General features: G+C 44.1%; 1 protein-coding gene across 4 annotated transcripts in view; it reads right to left on the bottom strand.

Annotated features, from left to right (window-relative positions):
* APLP2 (amyloid beta precursor like protein 2) overlaps positions 1-21,097 on the bottom strand; it is a 72,922-nt gene that overhangs the window by 8,026 nt on the left and 43,799 nt on the right. For 2 of the 4 annotated variants that reach the window (XM_004052440.5, XM_004052442.5), the window contains exons 4-13: positions 16,269-16,381; positions 15,266-15,474; positions 14,564-14,772; positions 13,296-13,463; positions 9,938-10,068; positions 8,927-9,001; positions 7,562-7,720; positions 6,597-6,725; positions 3,038-3,137; positions 1,051-1,203 (exon numbers count right to left, since the gene is read on the bottom strand). In XM_004052440.5, coding sequence (XP_004052488.1) covers positions 1,051-1,203; positions 3,038-3,137; positions 6,597-6,725; positions 7,562-7,720; positions 8,927-9,001; positions 9,938-10,068; positions 13,296-13,463; positions 14,564-14,772; positions 15,266-15,474; positions 16,269-16,381 — 1,446 coding nt within the window. The remainder of the gene's footprint in view (positions 1-1,050; positions 1,204-3,037; positions 3,138-6,596; positions 6,726-7,561; positions 7,721-8,926; positions 9,002-9,937; positions 10,069-13,295; positions 13,464-14,563; positions 14,773-15,265; positions 15,475-16,268; positions 16,382-21,097) is intronic. The other 2 variants (XM_004052441.5, XM_019035917.4) reach the window with 1 other exon arrangement.

The following is a 21,097-nucleotide window of genomic DNA, read 5'->3' as shown; positions in this document are numbered from 1 at the left end:
CGGAGATGTGCGGATGGCATGGTGCCTTTTCATCTATCTGCCACTTCCTCAGATCCTGTTTTATTTCTGGAGAGTCAACTGCTCTGGGATCACTGGTTTAGAAGGCATTTCCATTAAGCTCTGAAGGCTAAGCTGGATGTACCTCCATCCCCCCACCCCTAAATTTGATGCCTTCCTGAGGCCTCTGTTCCAAGTGCTATATCCAGTCAGGTCTGTGACTGCAGGACCAGATCGGCTTGGATTCGACCCCTGACTCTCCACTTACAAACTACATGACCTTGGGCAAGTTACTTAATCTCTTTATACCTCAGAATCCCCACATGGGGACACTCGACTACCCACCTGCGAGGGTTACTGTGAGGATGGAGAGCATCCGCTGAGATGCTTAGCTAAAGCTGGCATATAACAAGGACTACGGCATAGCTGTGGGCCATTCTTATCATTACCCTGTCAGCAGCAACAGCAACAAACAGAACTGATGAGGGGGACGGCTCTCAGGGCACTGGTCTCAGCAACTTGTTTATTTCTGGAGCAGGCTCACAGCTTTTAGAGATCCTTTTAGACACTGAGAACCAGCAGGGGAATAGAGGAAAGAACGTCTGCCTAGGACCCAGAGGAACAGCTTCTTATCCCCACCTCATGTCAGAGATATGACCCACGCCAGCCCTGTCACCTCCTCAGCCTCTCCAGCACGTGCCTCCCAAGACGGCTGGGCAAAGGTAACACCATAACAGGAAGGCGCTGTTTCAACTGCCAAGTGCCTCCCACATGTAAGGAAGTGCACAAGTTGAAAGAAGTGGGGGTTTGAAGCCACCCATCTTGAAATGGGAGAATTAGTCTTAACTTCATGGTGACATTGACACCAATGATTTGAAAGCATCTAGCAGGGTCCTTGCACACAGTAGGCGCTCAATGAATCCAGTCTCCCTTCCCCTGACTCTCGCAGGAACACCATCTCCCAACTCAATTTGGTTTTCGAAAAACTGACTTCAATTCTCTCATTTTGTCCTCCCCCTGCTGCCCAGAAGTGGCACCGTCGCCCATACACACCTTCGTTCTCAGGTAAGGCTGGGAAAGGGTGGAAGGGGTGGAACGGTGGGATCTCCTCACTCTCCTCAGAGCTCACCCGGACGTCCACAGGGGTCTCTGAGATGGAGGCAGTGAACTGGTCCATATCTGCACGCTGCTCCTGAAGGAGCTCATCTGATGAAGACAGGGCAGGGGACAGAAAGCAGGCTTCAGAAGGGCCTGGTGTCCAGGCACAGGATGCTCTAGAGCTCCAAGACCCCACTGTGGCTCCCAGTTCCTGCCTGAAACACCTTCCTTGATTCTGTGGCACCACAGAGCCCCAGCACCAGGGACCCCAGGGCACCGTCCCAGGCACCCCTGCCTCCACCTCCACACTCCAGTTAAGTGGTATCCACAACTCCACAGATTTTGGGGGTTTAAAAAATTGTACATATTTAAGGTCTACAATATAATGCTTTGATATACATATACACCATGAAATGATTTCCATAGTCAAGCAAACACACACATCACCTTCCAGAATTACTTTTTTTAAAAAATAAGAATGCCCCAAATCTACTCTCGGCAAATTTTTAGTATATAGTACAATATTACTAACTACAGTCCTCACGCTGTCCATCCCATCTCTAGACGTATCCACCCCACGTAACTACAACTACCACTTCATACCCTCTGACCTACTTCTCCCCGACGCCAGTTTTAAATACTGACCACATACCATGACTCCCAGGTCCGAATCCTGGACCTACTGCCTGACCTCTGCCTCACCTAAATCCTACATCTCCACATAACATCCAACAGAAATTTCTATCTTAACATGTATCAAGAGAGCTCTGGATTTCCTTCTCCACCTCAGTCGGCCATGGTACCACCATCCCCGAGCTGCTCCCAGTGGAACCCTAAGTGCAGTTCTTGATGCCGCTCCCCCAACCCCACACGCAGCCCTGGGCGCAGCCCCACACACTCCCACCAGAACACATCCTACAGACCATCCCCAGCTGTCCCTGGGGCGCTCCTTCTCCTACCCCGTCACCCCTTCAGTGCATACTCCCAACAGCTCTCTCCTGGATTTCTAAAATCACTTCCTGGCTGGTTTCTAATTTTAATCGACTACACACAGCAGCCAAGTGAGCTTTTAAAAATTCATAATCCAGATCTAGTCTTTCCCTAGCTGAAAATCCTCTAACGCCTTCCCATTATCCTAGAATAAAATCCAAACTCCTTGATTTTGCTGAAATTTCTTCCTGATCTGGTCCCTGCATACTTTGGCCACATCCCCTTTGCTATGTTGTAGCCACACTGATCTACTCAAATGTGACGCCTGACTTCCACCTGGGGCCTTTGTAGCTGCCGCTCCCTTGCTACCAACATGCTCTCCCGCTGTGATCTTACCATTCGGATCTCAGGCCACCGTCCCCAGAGGCAGCCACCCCGACTGGCCACTCTCTAGCACTCCGCTCAAGTTTTCACACTGCACAGCACCTATCACCAGCTGACACTTATCTTCTTGTTTTACTATCTGTTTTTCTCTTATCAACACATCAATTCCAGCAGGTACCATCTGCTCGTGGACCATTTTACTCTGTGACATGCACGCAGCAGCCGTAATAAAACTTGTTGAATAAATGAAGAAGATAAAGACTGGGAGAGGAGGAGGTGAGAATTTATATAAAATCGGGTGCTTGAAATAATCAGAACGAAGGAGGAAAACGGGAACAGGAAATCTCGTAGTCTCTTGCAATTTCACACCCCAGATATTCTTCCGCTAACAGAGTGAAGGTCAGTGAAGCCCGAGGCTCCATGGCTCACAGCCAGTGCACCTGTCCTTGGTTCCTCCTTCACCTTGCCATGAAAGCTCCAGTGGACTCCAGGCTTCTGAAGCCAGGGTGTGCTAATGCCCCACTTCACCGGCCTTGCTTGCTCATCTCTCTCTACTCTTGCCCAGCTTTCACTCCTGAGCCTCTGCAAGAAGTCCCATATGACCTTGACACAAACAGCTGGTACCCACCAATTTCCTCTTGAATTTCTTGGGCTACATAAGGTACTTTGTAGAGCAGAGAGAGGCTTTGGTTCCTTCTTTCTTCAATCACGTGGAGATGTGTCATCACCTGGAAGCAGAGTTATGGTGGAGAGGTGTTGTGACTGAAAACAACTAGGCCAGGAGGGAACTTGCAGCTGGAACAGCGACACAACTTCTGGAAAAACCACTTTACAAAGTATATTCTCTACAGAGTCTAGCAAAGCAACTGGTCAGGGGAAATGTATTAATCCTCACGCCATATTTACTGACTGCTGAAGTATAAGAACGTGTTCAGCCTGGGCGTGGTGGCTCACACCTGTAATCCCAGCACTTTGGGAGGGTGAGACAGCAGGATCACTTGAGCGAAGGAGTTTGAGACCAGCCTGGCCAACATGATGAAACCCTGTCTCTACCAAAAATACAAAAATTAGCCACTGTGTGCCTGCACTCACGGCTACCTGGGAGGCTAAGGCTGGAGGATCACTGGAGCCCAGGAGGTTTAGGCTACAGTGCGCTATGACTGTGCTACTGCACTCCAACCTAGGCAACAGAGCAAGATCCTGTCTTTAAAAAAAAAAAAAAAAAAAAAGACTGTATAATTCCCCCAGCTGACGTGAGAATTTATCTGGAAAGTGCTCCAAGTTAAGAGACAATTTATTTAAAAATGGCCACTAGCTACTGGATTTTCATACGAGGCACTTAATACTAATTATATCGAGCTAAAAAAAAAAAAGAACTCTAATTTGTACAATGCTGAATGTTCAGTAAGGTTTTGCTGAGTGAAAGAAGAGTCAGTTGATTTCTACTACTGGTCAGATTAGATGGGATTAAAAAAGACTGAAATTACTGGCTGAAAAGCAGACTTGGCGACAGAGGGAACCATTATGGATTTTGCTTAGTGAAGCAATTGCTTAAATGATTATTGTGGTAAATAAAGAATTAGTTTATTCCTATTTAACTAAATTGCTATTTTTTTAAAAACTCATGCTGAGGTATAAATAAACCTGATTTTAAGGGGGGTGATAAAGGAAGACTCATCTACCATAGCTTACTGCCTTTTCTGAATGCAAAAGTTCTAAGGTTATTCATTATAAAAAAAAAAAAAAGGCCATTAGAAGTGGTCACTATTTTTACAGCTTTTCAGGATGGAAGTGAAAGGTGACTTGGGCTAGCATCCACCCCAATGACATGGCGAGGTGTGTTGCTGTAGCTCCCACAAGCTTTTCAAGCAAAGTCATCCCTGCCTGGTTAGACTTGCAATTACCAAGTTTTTCCTAAAGAGGGTGCCGGAAACCAGTGGATTAATTGTGTGGGCCTGAAGCCATTAACATGAAGGATCAAAATGAAAAAAAAAGCTAAATGGAAAGATGCTTTTATTGTAGACTGACATCTCTCTGACCTTTCAAAGCAAGGATGAAAGCAATTTAATTTTATATTTGCCATTCTGTCAATCAAGGAAAGCACAAGAGTGAGTGCCTTGAAGAAAAAATGCAAATGAAGCCAAAATGCAACACCCACGGGTTCAACAAGTGTTGTCCTGCTACACCTCCCAGAGGAACCGGGAGCTGTGTCAGACAGGAAGGTTCATACACTCACAGAGGACAAGAACCACAGAGCGGGAGACTGCAAATTAGTGTCTCTACAGCAAACCATTGGCTATATAGTACAGGGGTAAAAGCGCCATCTCACTCATATCCAGACAAGCAGATATGGCACAAGTTACAACAGGCTGAATATCTGCAAATTTTTCTGGTGTTTAGATAACAGAATAAGGAACAAGGCAGAAGGTAAGCTTTGCCAGAATTAAAGCTAAGAGCAGGTAGTAAGTAGCAGACAGGAGAGCTGGGTTTTCTCCCCAAAGGTGTTTAAATGGGAGCGTTCTACTTCCTACATTACTTGGTGTGGAAGCTTGATCTCACTTGCAGTAATTCTCTATTAATTTAATATACTGATCAAAATCTCCCCTTCCCTTCTACTCTCACACAAAACTGGCTAGAATACAACACGATAATTTAATTTTAAACCAGAAAGTTTGGAAAGTGATTAAGTCTTTTCAAAAAATCAAGTAGACCCCAAGAGCCTAGGCCCTGTCAAGATGCATGCGTTTTCCATCCAGGCCTCTTGGACTTTCTCCTCTTCTGCTACATCCAGTGTGAAGCAAAGCCCTGAGCTCCAGGCCCACACCAGATGCCTCTTAGGGTCTCCAACCCAGCCCCTTCCCACGTTCTTCCCACTCTTTAGAAACCTGAGTTCTTTTATTCCCCAAAACAACCAGCTTCTGAAGTGAACTCTGTATATCTAAGAACACCTGCTCTAGGCTGGGGGTGGTGGCTCACACCTGTAATCCTAGAACTTTGGGAGGCAGAGGTGGGCGGATTACCTGAGGCCAGGAGCCCAAGACCAGCCTGGCCAATATGGTGAAACCCCGTCTCTACTAAAACTACAAAACTTAACCAGGCATTGTGGTGGGCGCCTGTAATCCCAGCTACTTGGGAGGCTGAAGCAAGAGAATCATTTGAACCTGGGAGGCAGAGGTTGCAGTGAGCTGAGATGGTGCCACTGCAACCCAGCCTGAGTGACAGAGTGGGACTCCATCTCAAACAGACAGACAAAAAAACACCTGCTCTTCACCTTTACAGTTATTATCTCTACACTAGCGTGTGAGCTACTCAAGGGCACTCAAGGGAGTCAAGCTGGCAGCACTGAATGCCAGTGTGGAGTCTGGCACTGAGACAGACCCCGGCTCCACAAATGGAGCAGCTCAGCTCCAATACTCCAAAGGCCTTTAGGCCTTTAGGCACATAACCTTTTCATCTTCGCACTCATAGCAGCTGTGGGGAAGGAGGGTTTCTGGGCTGACAGGCCAGCACCCGTGCAGTAAGTGAGCCCATGTACCCTGACGCTCACAATCAGCACAGCACTGTATTTACAATATGAGAGGAAATCAAGTAAGATCAGCGTTGCTACTATAAGGCCCTCTAGGAAAACTAAGGCTGAGCCAGGAGACTTCCTGGTTTAAACGGAAGCTAGCAGTCTTGTAGGCAAGCTCATTTTTATGAATACAAAAAAGTAAAGCTCAAGTTAATATATGAACAACACCAATATTAGAAATAGGAACCAGAAACAAACCTCTATAGATGAAAGTAAAGCTGGACAAAACCTAGGAATGTAAAAGTGTCTGTCTAAACAAAAACTATACTGCACAAAACAAGAGACCAATTTTTAAGATCTGCTTGGTAAATATACCTAGAAAAGGATCTTGAATATTGGTTCTGGCAATACCCTAAATCAGAAATAAATGATATAAAAAATTCAGAAATTGTTTAAGTATAAAGTAGTTAATATAAAAAAGTATTAAAAAAGATGTTTTAAAAACAGTGACCTTGCAAAAACCAGTTCACGTACCGAATGTCTTCGGAAATCAAAACTCATTTTCTAAGGACTAGTAGCAAATGCAACTAGCAGTGCTGGTCAACCATCAGTCAAGGCATTACGTTCCCCACTGGAAATGCCCTCACGGCAGCAATTTCTACTACATCTACTGTACCTGGGATTTCATCTGGGCCGCCTTTTCTGGGTCAACAGCCAACACATGCTGGTAATGACGGATGGTATGTAAGCGATCTTTGTTCTCAGCACGGACATAACGCCGTAAGGCCTGGAGAATGCGATGAGGCTGCAAGAGAGAACAGTTGTTTTAATATCCAGAGACTAGAGAATTGAAAATAGGCAGGAAAACAGAAGCTTAAAAAGTTCACTTAAGAATGTAAAGCTCAGCTAGGCACAAGAATGAAAGCTGTAACTGGAAGGCTTTTTTAGCTTACCAAGTAACAAAAAAACTGTCTAGGTAAAATAGCAAAACTAAGTTCCAAAGTTATACTGGCTCCTTAACATACAGTATTTTCCAGAATCTCCTGCCCACTCCCGTTCTCTTCTGATCTGTCCTTTTTCCTGGCTCAGCCTCTGACACCTGAATTATAAGCTAGGTAGTCTCCTGTGTCACCCAAAGAGAGAAGACTTTAACCGGCTTACTTAAGGACACAAATATCCTCCTAATACTTTCCATCCCCCAAAGCAAGGCAGGTTAGTGTTAAGGGACAAAATCATTTGAGACCACTCACACAAGAGTTTCAGAAGAAACTACTTTACCCCTTTCTTCACAATCTTATTTATAATGTAACTTGTTCAAAAGTCTTCATGAAAAGCATGTTTTCATTCTTTGAAAGGAAGTTCAATAACTGGATAATTACCAATCAATTTCTCGAGGTTATACTTTTCTAGCGTAAAACACTTTCACATCACAGGTGGTATATGCAGGCATAAAGCGATGTCATGCTTAGCTTATATACACAGATATTAGAATGTAATGCCTTTTCCTCCCTCATCATCTTTCCTTAGCTTCAGCTTTGCCAGAACTTGTCATACAAATGTCACTTTTACTGACCTGAGTGTCATACATTGGTCCCCTACATATACCACGTCAGGGCAGGCAGTGCTAGGGGCAGGACTCACCCGTGGCGGGTCAGACTGCAAGGCAGCCAGGTAGTTCTCCAGAGCCATCCGACGGCGGTCATTCAGCATAGCTTCCACTCGGGCCAGGTGGGTCTCCACCAGCTGCTGCTTCTCACTGGCTGCTTCCTTCTCTAAAGCTTTAACCATGGCTTGGAAGTGCTAAACCAAGACAGCAGGAACCACACATGATTTGTGGTACCCGGAGGAAGCCTAAGCAAGCACCCTAAGACCCCAGTGCTTCTCCTGTCAGTGCCCATGCGAGACAGTAACAGATTCGGAGAGTGGAGCAAGGGTAAGATCCAAAGTCTACTTCATCCTACCTTCATTCTACTTCTATCACGAGAATTACTTCCTTCTTTAAAGAGAGCAAGTTAAACCTCAGTGTCAGAGGGCCTCCTTAGTATCCGTGTAACTACAAGTGCTAGTGCCTGCAAGCCCAAGGCCTGGTTTCTCAATATGCACTATAAAAAAAGAACACTGTCCTTCCCACATTGCAGCAAGGCACCAACTTCCAAACTCTGAGACCACTGACCAACGGGAGTTATGTGGTAAGTTCTGTGGAAGTATTCCTGTCATTAGGTTAGTGCAAAAGTAATTGTGGTTTTTGCCATACTATCAATAAAGTCATGAAGGGCAAGTTATCCGTGAGGTATCCAGCCAGGTTTACAGGTACAGTTTAAGCCTGCTGAACTAAATTTCCCTGAACAAGATGCACTGACTTCTGTAGGAATTAAAACTGTTAGATTTTCTAAGTGATCAATAAAAAAGCATTTTAAGATTATTTTTAACACTTTATTAAAGTGTTACATTAGGAGGAAAGGCATTTCAGCTAAACATAAAATGATTTAAAATTTACAAAATCAGTTTTGTAAAATTCAAATCAGTCCTGGAAATTGCTATCCCTATTCCTAGCAACACTCTTCTACTGAAGGGGAATGCAGTTTGCTGCTATGATTTTAGTTATAGTCTACAAAGTTAGAGATGAATTGTATCAGAGATCTTTATTTTCTATCCTCTGACTTTCAATTAGTCTTAAAAAAAATTCAGTACTGCTGAAAAACAAGTCACAGTCTAAGACTGAAAATGGCAGAGGACTTTTGCCAGGAAAGCAGAATTAACGAAAGGCAGCTGAGCTAAGGTTACCTTCTGGCATGAATTAGGTGTGCTCTGGTGGGGGTTTGGTTTCCTTCTACCATAGGTGAGCAATACTTGAGGTGAAAAAGAAAAATAGGCCAGTTACAACTTCCTTGTAAGCCCTCACCTAAAAGGAGGTGGTATCCAATTCTAATTTCGTTGGGAATGGGGCTCTGACCGTATTTTCCAATGGTCAGGCTGAAAGCTATGTCCCCGGAGAAGGCATCTTACCTGAATCAGAGTCTGCCTCTCTGCTTTGGGGAGGTTCTTAGCTTGAAGCTCTGCCTCTTCCCATTCCTTCTTTACCTAGAACAAAGGTCAAAAACGCCGTCAGCAGTGATTAATACCCCGAAACAACTCCTATATTTGCTAAAAACACTGTCAGATGCTAAAATTCAAAGGAAACTGCAAAAGGAGACCAATCACACAATCCCTTAGGAGCTTAGCGTTGTTACTGCCTCAGAAGGTTCCAGGCCTCAACTATCCCCAGATGGAGCCTCAATTCCATGACCTCTTTGTTACATAACCTTGAGTAAGTTATTTAAAAGTCTCTGTGCCTTAGTCTCCTCACCAAAAAAATTGAGGTTAATACCTACTTTTCAGAGCTGATGTGGATAAAACAATAAGCATTTTGCAAACTGTAAGCCCAACATGGGACTGTGTGGGATTTGGGGTGGAGCTTAGGCCTAGCAAGGCATTCCCTTTTCAATTCTCTTCAATCCTGAGTAAATCCAGAAGAAAAGTTGCACTTTGGTGTTCCTGCTGCTCTCTTACAACCCTTTTAAAGGAAAAGAAACATCTCTGAGACTCAGAACCTTCCAGAGACAGCAGTATCTAGCTAGCATGTATTAGTACATGTTTGCTTTCATCTAATATATTTGTATGGTTGGTCACTTTCTTCTCACGGCAAATGGTACTAGCTTTTTATTGATAACAGTGATACAAAGTTTCCTTCTTTAAAATAAAGAAATTTTAAAGCAAGTTAATTGCAAAAAAAAAAAAAAAAGGGGGCAGATAATGGTATAGGAAGTGCTCAGAGGGTAATTATATTATATATTATCTGGATGCAGGTGGTGAAGAAGTCCACCCAGAAGGCAGCTCCACTGATAACTCTCTCCTGACTCACCAGTCCTTATACATCAGCATGACAATCTAGGGAGAAGCTATTACTTTTCTTCAGCTATGAGAACCATGCTACCCAAAGCCAAGTACCATGAAGATGAAAGAATTGTCAAGGTTTACCCTGTCCATTCGGTTGCGGTGCCGAATCTCCAGCTGCTCCTTAGCCTTCTGGAAGCGAGCATGCTCATTATCATCTGCAGAGGTCTCGAAATACACATCAACATCATTGGTTGGCAGAGGAGTTGGAGGAACTGAAACAAAATTACAGAGGGAGTTCTCTTTGGGATCAGGTGCACTGTGCTCTAGGAAGAAAACCCAGCTCAGGACCTGCAGGATGGACTCAATTTGTTTTGTGGCATTCTCTAAGTGCAGGGTGCTGCTATGTGCCAAGACTTCACTTGGTTAGATTATAGTGGGCAATCTTCCTTACACAATATTCATCAACCATGTCAGCCCACGCTAATACAGCAATTTATTGGCAGCTTCAGCACCAGTGAGGCATCTACTTAAGACCTCAGGGCTGAAAAAGAGGTGGTTTCTTCTATACCTTCCCTTCAGTGCTTGAACCCTGGAAACCTAAACAATAGCTACCTTATTGCTCATAACTGAGCATCTGAACAGAGACAAGGGCAGGAATCAGACCCTGTAGAGGCACTTTTATGCAATTCCTTATTTTTAAAGAAATTTATTACTCAGGTACCTCTGCTCTTCTGGCTATCTTTGAGTCTTAATTTACAACAGAGGCCGGGCGCGGTGGCTCACGCCTGTAATCCCAGCACTTTGGGAGGCCGCGGCGGGCGGATCACGAGGTCAGATCAAGACCATCCTGGGTAACACGGTGAAACCCCGTCTCTACTAAAAATACAAAAAATTAGCCGGGCGTGGTGGCAGGCGCCTGTAGTCCCAGCTGAGGCAGGAGAATGGCGGGAACCCGGGAGGCGGAGCTTGCAGTGAGCCGAGATCGCGCCACTGCACTCCAGCCTGGGCCACAGAGCAAGACTCCAGTCTCAAAAAAAAAAAAAAAAAAAAAAAATTCACAACAGAAAACAGGCTCAAGTGAATGTTCTTTGCATATACGCTGGGTAGAAAGTCCCCATCACTCCAGCTATAATTTTGAGTTTTCAGTATCAGTGAAGGACTCTCAGCCCCACCATCAGTGACAGAACCAACAAGGATAAAACTGAATTGCTCTATTTGATAAGGACACCTTTCACCGATATGAAGATAGGGCTTTTTGATCCACGACACTGACCAATAGGGCTTCCCAAGCGTTCCCCAGAGCACAGGCCCACTGGAGCACCCCCGACTGCTGGATGGGCATAATCTCTTATGGGGCCCAAGCAAGCCTCTGCACGATGGAATTTAGCCTGATAAGGGAAAGGACTGAGATGACAAGTTTACTCAGTCAGCCTCTCAAGACATACCTAAGGTAACACTTATTAGCCTAATTCATGCAAGATTTCCCAAGCTGGTGTGGATTTGCTTGATAGATTATGACACAATTTCAGAGCTAAGTGGAGAGTGAATGCCAAGGTTCAACTGATTTTTAATTCAGAAGCAAATTCACCTGATTTCTAGAATTGTATCATTTTAATACATTAAAACAACCGTATAATTGATGAATACAGCTACAAATTAGCCAGCCAGTTCAACTTTTTTCTGTCGGAAGCATCTTTTATTTGCCCCTTTATTTAACAGACCTAAAAACGACAACTAAAGTCATGAAGAATATGAGCCCTACATAAGTTTTAAAAGGGTGTCAATATCCCACTTTCAGATTAACTAAATTAGAATCTATAACTTAGTAAACGCCATTCCCCAAGACACTCGCAAGTTCAGTGGAGGAGAATTTCAAGCACTGCAGTCCATCATGCAGATCAGTGACACATGCCTGTGCTATAAAGGCCTGAGCGCTGGAGACGGAGCCTTTGGTTCACATTGCTGGACTGGAAAAAGGTAACAGCAAACACAGGCTGCTGCTTCCCCCCTCCCTGGGACCAGAGTGGAGAGGACAGCAGGCTGAAATGCTTTTTTCTGAAGACACCCTCAGTCCCTGTGGAATCACCCACTCATGAAGCCGGCACATCCGCCAGCCTCAGCCCCTTCAAAGAAGAACAAAAACGCTCCCACCGGAAGTGAACTTGATGCTTCTCAACCTGCAAAGCCCTCCAGGCAGAGGCCCCACAAGAACATGGACACAAAGCTTCTCCGAGGCAAATCGCATCCAAGCCACAGCAAACGGGAGTTTTACAGACCTGCCGCTCCATCATGTCTCACAGCGCCACCCAGCTGACCCTTCGGGTAGAGATCACCACCTCCACACTCAGTGGGACTCCTCAGGCTTCAATCCAAGTTTTACAAAGCAGTAAGTATCACAATAATTTCTATTTCTAAATCTTTCCTGAAAACGCAAAGTTTATTCACCAAGGTTCCCTAAGGCCTCCTTTTCTTTCACCTTTCAACTGTTACCGAATAAAAACAGCTTTCCTGGAGCTGGAAAGGAAGCACTCAAGGCACTGCCATATTACATTAAGATTTGAAAGATCTTTTGGTAGAAGGAAGGAAGAGGGAACATGAAGGCATGTGAATGAAAAACCATCAGAAGCTATAGCCAAATTCTTCATAGCAAATTATTACTTCAACAAATTCCAGAGTAGGAACCAAGAAAAACTGTCTGGCCTGAGGATTTTCCTAATGTGTAGGTTAGTGCTGCAAGGTGAGAGACTGAAGGTCTTAACGAGAAAAAGGAGTAGCCATGGAGAAAAGGGAAAACTCTTGGTAGAAACTCTTTCTACCAACGTCCAGCATAAACCCAACTCAACTGAACCACTGACCTTCCTGTCACACCAAAGCACACACCAACTGAAATCCTCTCACTTCCTAAAGCTGTGTGACCTGGTTGCAAAATATTGAAGAAACAGAGTGAGTCACTACCACTTGGCTGCTAGCTCTCTCTAGAGTGCATTATGCAAGATATTTCAATATTCTAGACTGCCCAAAGTACTTCACTGTCACTCCTTTCGAGAGGAGGCGCCCCGTGAGCTGGCATGCATCACAGGGGTCAGTGACAGGGCAGTTCAAAGACAGGAATGTTCAGTGCCTCTAAGCTAGAGCCAGCCCAGGGGACAGCTGCCTTCCCCACCAATACTACAGTGGCCTGGGGACCTGCAGACTCCAAAGCCAGACGAGAAAGAACAAGCCCCTGGCTGTGCTGCCCGCTATACCAAGGCGGGTACGCACCATCACCACCAAGCACCACCAGACACACGGTGAGCACAGGACACGAGAACTGAGCTTACCACTGCCGGCAGGAGAGCAAAGCCTAGATCTAGAAAGCACAAAGATGAGGGGAAGACGACCGACAGCAAACACCCGAGTGGGCAGGGACACCACACAGATGCAGCCACGAAGACGGCAGGGAGACGGACGCCGGACAGGACGGTGCTGCCGCACAGGACCAGCGCGAGGCAGGACTTACTCATCGCTTTACACACAGCCATACAATAATCCTCAGACTCAAAATTGTTCCTGTTGCCGCCGCAGCCGCCATATATAAAGCGCACGCACTTTCCCTTGGAGAGGTCGAAGTACCAACGAGGCATCACGGCCCGGCAGGGCCCCGTCATCGCCTCCTGGGAGCAGACAGCTGTGTGAAAATGGTCAGAGTGTCAGCAGGACAGAGGCAGTGACGTCAAATGCTTCAAAATGCTACAGGCCGGCAAGCCGGGGGATGGGCTGGGGGAGGCCTGAGAATGGACGGAGCCTGGAGGCCCTGGTTGGCCGAAAGCTCCAGCTCAGGCCAGCCTTGCTGAGGACAAGTTGCTTCCCCACAGAGTAGAGACATTTAGGAACTGGGATAAATATTTTTTTGGCACCCTCTGGAGTCTAGGTCTGAGTTTAGATTGACGTAGAGCAATTCCTTTGTCTCACAGCTGTGAGAGCCTCACATTTCTGATCTGTTCAGTGGAGGTATCTGCCTAGTTTGTCTATTCAGGAGACAGTGTGAGTGGAAAGGCTGCTTTAAGTGGTGATACCCGTAGTAAAGACAAGCACCTAGAACGGACAACTGTTTCCCACTTTTATGTTCTCTAAGGCAAATCATAAACTTCTCAACTGGTTAAGTAATTTCCCCCAACTTGGGTCCTAAATAATTCTTCACATCTTAATTGGTTTCAAATATACAATCAGCAGGAGGCTGCATGTTAATGGCTCTGGAACTACTGCAACCTTTTCGTGTTTTAATTGGCAAGATGAGAAAAAAAAAACAAAAAACTGCAGGCCCCAATCTGTTACCAGCAGGTCAATAAATTTCACCCTCCCAACTAAAACATCTGGACAAATAGGGCAGCCTACAGATTAGAAGACAAGCAGGAAAAGAAAAACCGAGAAAACCATTTCTATTCTAGGAGGCCAGAACTTGAGTGGTATCGAAAAGGGGAGCTCCCCTTGGGGAGGGAACATTTTAGGATGAATGTGGAAGAATCCTGCTGAAGGGCAGACTATGTTGTCTCTCTTACTCTCTAGTCCCCGTTCTCTAATTCAATCCTACATCTCTCCCTGGATGTGCCTGCCTGCCCACTTTGTTAAGACGGCACCATCACTGCACTGGAGAGCTGAACTCACCTTCAGTGCAGAGGTACCACACCTTTCCTTCTGTGACTGACTTACCTGTGACAGACCCAATGCAAAAGTCTAAGTGAATAATTACCACATGGATTTCAAAGCCATGGCTCTACGTGGGGTTACCTTTGACATCATGAGTAATTTCCTTGTCTGACATGGTGCCGTCGCTGCCGGGTTCAGTAGGATTCTCCTCATTGTAGTCATCTCCTTTGAAGGTGTCATAGTAGTAATCTCGGTCCTCCACCACTTCCTCCCCTTCTTCCTCATCCTCATCATCCTCATCCACAGCTGCTTCTGTGAAGTCTTCCAGATCTGCTTCAGTAGGAAATTCACTGAAGGCCAAAATAGAAAAAAGGAAGGTTAACAGCTCCTATGTGCAAAGCACAACAATGGGTCCCTTCTCTATTCTGAAACACAAAAACAGAGGCAGGAAATAAGCTCAACACACATTTCACCGTGCCACTAAGCCCTGGAGCCCAGCTACATCAGCAAACGGGAAGTATTTGTGAACACTTGAGTCTAATCATGATAAAACAATATAAGACAAATCCAAATTCAGGGATATTATGTTAAACAAATGACATGGACTCTTAAAAAATATCATAGTAACCTGCAGAAAATAACAGCCCAGAATGATGTAAACAAAAATCACAGGTACTCCTGTGATTGGCAATGGCTAGAATGAAATGCAAGCTTAATCAACTCTAGCAGAACAAAGGAATGCCCAGTTTATCCAGAAGTGAGGGACTAGCAGCCAGCAGCCGTCTTTACAGAAGGGCTAACAAAAAGGCAAAACGACTTCACAGTTCAAAGTAGAAGAGTTACCTTTTATAAACATCATAGTCTTCCTCTTCATCTTCCTCTTCCTCTTCATCTTCCTCTTCCTCCTCCTCTTCCTCCTCCTCTTCTTTTGACACAGATCCAATAATCTTTGTCTGAGGGCAGCACACATATTCAGTGCCATGGAACTGGTCTACCCCACATGGGAGCAGCATGCCGTAGCTATATAAGGTCATTCCCTGAGTCAGACATGCCTAAAAGAAACCCACAGACCACATCAGAACATACTCCAGAGTAAACGTGGTCAAATACACTCCGATCTCTACCCTCCAAAATAAACCCTTATCAAATCACTTAGCAATGCTTTCTCTTATGAACACATACATTTTCTGTCAAAAAAAATTGTAATAATATTATTGTAAGATTTATAAATTTTAATTTACAATGGGGAAACATGATCTGGTCCAAAAATACTGAAATCCCAAATGTGGAAAAAAGTCAGGAAAAGAGCATTTTTTTCTAATAATGACCAAAGCCAGATAAGGTGGTCAATGTTAATAGATATTCACCACTGGTGCAAGCACTACTTCAGTATTTGACCAAAGGAAGATTACTGACCAAAGAGCAGAGCCAGCCTAATTACAGAAGACAAGAAAGGGTACTTCTTGCCACCAGAAAAGTGAGATGGCATGCAGTCCTGCCTGTGCATATGTCCAGACCCATATTTTCTATCACTGGCGATTTCCATGCTGGCCTTAGGGTTAGGATGGTTTCCTGGGAGCCTCACCAGCAGCATACAGTATTCTTGCTCAGCCACCTCCTTAACATCCTCAACTTCAGGTGCTGACTGTCTACACTGAGCTCTCCTACACAAATACCTACTTCTCTCCCAAATATTTCTAACTTATAAGACAGAAGTAATTGTAAACCTTAAGGAGATATGGGGGAAACAAAACTAACTTAAAAGCATGGTGAGATTTGGAGAAAAGTGCTACTTCCCTCCTAATAGATACAACAGCAGCTGACTTTCCCCCCCCAGTTCTCTTACCTCTTTGACTACCGTGTGCCAGTGCTGGTGATTCTCGCACACCTCCATCCGCTCTTTGTGGAAAAACTGGCACTTTTCTGGAACTAGCAGGACATCACTTACAAATTCACCCACTGGAAAAGAGAACCTTTGTCAGAGCGGATCTGACCATGATTTCAAGGTGAAAATGCCCCTCACTGAAGTTTATGATGATAGTCTACACAGCCAGGAGCAGTCTCATGTATACGAGCAGATGCACATCTCGTACCTTCAAAGGCTGACTGGACGGTACCGTTCTAGCCAAGCAGCCACAAGAACTCACCAATCTGTCAGAGCCATGATGCCAGGGACCTTTTAAAAGCCCGCTGACTGCAGTCCCACTGCAGGGCTACAGCAACACGTGACGGGGAATATAACAGGATCACCTCCATGCCCACCTCGGACACACACAGCTACTCTCCCCACATGGCTCTGCCTTCCTTATTCCTGCCCACCCCTCTGTAATCAAATGCCCAAGAAACTAAAACCAGGTGTTCTACCCAAGTACAGATGAATCTTTAGACAAAACACGATGTAATAATTGAATCCGGTAAGAATAATCAATGATTAATTACAAAGGGGCAAAGGTGTCTTTACGGTGGGAAGCCTTGGTAAAACTACCTCAGCCAGATAACCAGTTTAACACCACTGATAAGGAGCAAACTGGTGTGTGTGATGTCCTAAAAATAATATATCACCTACATAGTATTTCTGCCAAAATATATTATCATTTGAATCTAATCATGCTAAAACACTAAGACAAATCCAAACTCAGGGACACTACGTTAAACAAATGGCATGAACTCTTAAAAAATAGCATTGTCATGAAAGTTTTTGTTTTTAAAGAAAGACTTAGGGAACTATTCTAGATGAAATGTAGTATGTGATCCTTTTAAAAAGGAAGCTATAAAAAACGCTAGTTGGACACTTAGGAAAATTTCCAAACATGACAACTGTATTGTCATTATATATAGAAGAATGTCCCTGGCTCTTAGGAGAAACCAGCTGAAATACTTAGAAATGAACTGTTGTGATATCCCAACTTACTTTCAAACGGTTTAGCAACACAAAAATATATATATAAGATGCAGAGAGAGAAAAACATCAGGCAAAACTGGAGAATCTAGGTAAAGGGTACAGAGATATTCACTATTACATTTTCTAAAACTTGTCCCAAAAAGTCGGGAGAAAGATACACATAGCTGTTTATTTACGAGGAAAAAATGGTATGTGATTTGTTTCCAAATAATCAGGGTTGTGAGGGAGTGGGCCTATAGAAGGAGGAAGAGTGGCTCATGAACTGATGGTGGTTACAAAGCTGGGCAACCAGTACGTGAGGGTGAACGGTATCGTCTCTTGTTTGGCCATGTTTGTAATCTGCCACAATAAAAAGTTAGAAATATACAACACATCACTGGATGATCACCCCAACACTCTGATCAGTAGTGTAAGGTAAGGCTCAGTAATCTACACTGGGCATACGTCTGCCATGTGCTCCACACAGTGTAGAGGGAGAGGAAGAGAGGGCGAGAAGGGTGCTTAGCTCAGGAAGAGATGCAGGAAGCAGTGGCAGGAAGATGCAGCTGGCAGACTAACCTCTCAGGTTAAGGGGGGAAAACCCTGAAAATATCATGAGAAAGTCATGTGGTCTAAGAAAGGGCTTAGGGCCCAGCTAGTGGGAAGTCTACACAGACCCACCCAGCCTCACCATCATGGATGAGTCTCTCAGGATCCTCTGCCTGGGGCCTCGGGCGCAAGCACTGAAGTCAGTCTTTCTACTGCCCCAGTGGTAAGAGAAAGGGAGTTGCTGGTGTGTAAGTAGGGGACGATGGGCTCCTGACATGACAAGCTGTAGCAGTTTAACAGTCCCCCAACATGAAAACAGCATTACAAATGAGAGTCAGGTTTCTCAGCACTGCTAGCACAGGGACTTTGGGATCACACAGCTCAATGTGACACTGAAGCAGGATTGCGAAAGTGAGCCTGACATGCTGCTTACCCTTGAGGACCCCAAAGGCTCTAGGGGAGGCAGTACCTGCAAACAGGCTTTAGCAATCAACTAGACTTATAAGCATTGCTTAAAAATAGCAAAAATACCAACAGTAAGCTAGAATCTGCCTCTACGAGAATGAACAACCCTGATACTCAATCTAAGTAGAAATTACTTCAATTCTGACATCCAACCACCAACTCACATGGTTTAACGTGATTATTCTGAATTAGCTAGGCTGTTTTTGTTCATTTACGACAAAAAGCAACGAAAGTGGATACTAAAGGAAAAGTATATGTAGGGTTGAATGCTAGGGTTCAATCTCAGCACTGTCATTTACTAGCAGAGTAATCTTAGCCAAGTTACTTAACCTTTCTGTCCCTCGGTTTCTTTATCTTGTGGGGACTAAATGACATAATCTATACAACAAGAAAAGCTTAGAACAGAAACTATTGTTCCACATGTGGGTTTGTTGTTTAAAATAAAAACAGAAACTGACACCTGGTAGGCATTATTGATGTTAATGTTAGTGAAGTCTTGAGGAACTAGTTTTATACGAACTATTCAACCATACTCATAAAGCAATGTATATTTAAGCAACAGTTAATGCACTTTAATTTGTAAAACCTCACTTTTAAATGTACAATTGCGACATCAAAAAAAATTTAAAGCAGCAATTTCACTACTAATCTATATTCTATAGAAACACTACAACTATTTTTTTTTTTTTTGAGATGGAGTCTCGCTCTGCTGCCCAGGCTGGAGTGCAGTGGCGCAATCTCAGCTCACTACAACCTCTGCCTCCCGGGTTCAAGCGATTCTCCTGCCTCAGCCTCCCAAGTAGCTGGGACTACAGGCACGTGCCACCACGCCCATCTAATTTTTTTGTATTTTTAGTAGAGAGACGGGTTTTCACCATGTTAGCCAGGATGGTCTCGATCTACTGACCTTGTGATCCACCCCGGCCTCGGCCTCCCAAAGTGCTGGGATTACAGGCGTGAGCCACTGCGCCTGGTCAGAAATACAACCTTTAACTAAATCTATACAACACCTTGGATAAACTAAAAAATGATGTAAAGTAAAAGCAAGCTGTAAAAGGTCAGGTACAGTATGATGCCATTAATGTAAATTTTAAAACACAAAAACATTGTTTATAGATGCATGTAAATGTTGCAAAAGAACTGAGACCAGCCTGGCCAGCATGGTGACACCCCATCTCTACTAAAAATACAAAAATTAGCCAGGCATGGTGGCATGCGCCTGTAATTCCAGCTACTCAGGAGGCTGAGGTTGCAGTGAGCCGAGATCATGCCACTGCACTCCAGCCTGGGCAAGAGACTCCGTCTCAGAAAAAAAAAAGATGGAGATGAAGCAAACATGACAGAACACTGAAGAACTGAAATCAGGAGGGTGAGGATATAAGCAACCATCACATTACGTCTCATCTCTTCAGGATGCTTGGTATAATATTTCAGAATTAAAGTTTAAAATCAAAACCTTTTCGGAAATGCCAAAAGTTAAATAAAATAATTAATTCCATGCTAAACCATAAAATTAAATGCCACTAATCTTCAGCTATTCCATGACTGAGTCAATCTGTTTGATCTCTAAAAATCAAAAAAGAACACCACTGAATTTGAAAACAAACTAAATTCTAAAATTTAACTTTTTTTTTTTTTTTAAATGGAGTCTCACACCATCACTCAGGCTGGAGTACAGTGGCACAATCTTGGCTCACTGCATCCTCTGCCTCCCAGGTTCAAGCAATTCTTCTGCTTCAGCCTCCTGAGTAGTTGACATTACAGGCGTTCGCCACCACACCCAGCTAATTTTTACTATTTTTAGTAGAGACGGGGTTTCACCGTGTTGGTCAGGCTGGTCTTGAACTCCTGATCTCAAATGATCCTCCCATCCCAGCCTCCCAAAGTGCTGTGATTACAGGCATAAGCCACCACGCCTGGCCTAAAAATATATATATATATTTTTTAACAGTACTCTTTGATTCAACAATTCCAGTTCTAAAGATATACCCTAAGGATGTCTGGACGCAGTGGCTCATGCCTGTAATCCCAGCACTTTATGAGGCTGAGGCAGGCGGATCACTTGAGGTTAGGAGTTCAAGACCAGCCTGGCCAACATGGGGAAACCCCGTCTCTACTAAAAATAGTAAAAATGAGCCAGGCGTGGTGGCGAATGCCTGTAATCTCAGCTGCAGGGTGGAAGGGGGGACACGCGGGACAACGGCTGCAGTGAGCCAAGATCGCGCCACTGCACTCCAGCCTGGGTGACAGTGACCCTGTCTTAAAAAGAAAAAGAAAAAAAGAAAAAAATACACACCCTAAGGAAATAACTAGGCAAGTGAATTAAAATATTCATTAGTGTTATTAATATCAAAAAACTAGAACAAACCTAAATGTCCATCGAGAGGGAATTAATTAAATGATGATACATATATACATCAGAATAGTATGGGGTTACAAGAAATATGGCTTATGTGTATATTTAACATGGACATTTTTCCATGGTGGTTTAATAATTTTTAAAATCATTGAACAAACAAACAAAAGGAAACCCACTGCATATCTCTAACCCCTTCTTCAGGTTAGTTACTTAAGGCCAACTTTATCTTTTTTTTTTTTTTTTCCCAACCTTATATTTTATTCAAAGATGTATGTATCCCTAAAAGTAGCACGTGATAATAAAAGCTCAATAAATGCCAAATAAAAATAAACAGAACTTAAAAAATAAACAGAGGAGCATACGTTGTATAATCACAGTTAGGGGAAAAACATTTAAAAGTATATACATTTCCATGTGTATC

This window comes from Gorilla gorilla, chromosome 9 (assembly GCF_029281585.2).
Source record: "Gorilla gorilla gorilla isolate KB3781 chromosome 9, NHGRI_mGorGor1-v2.1_pri, whole genome shotgun sequence".
Lineage (NCBI taxonomy): Eukaryota > Metazoa > Chordata > Mammalia > Primates > Hominidae > Gorilla > Gorilla gorilla.
This window is presented reverse-complemented; position numbering and strand designations above follow the sequence as displayed.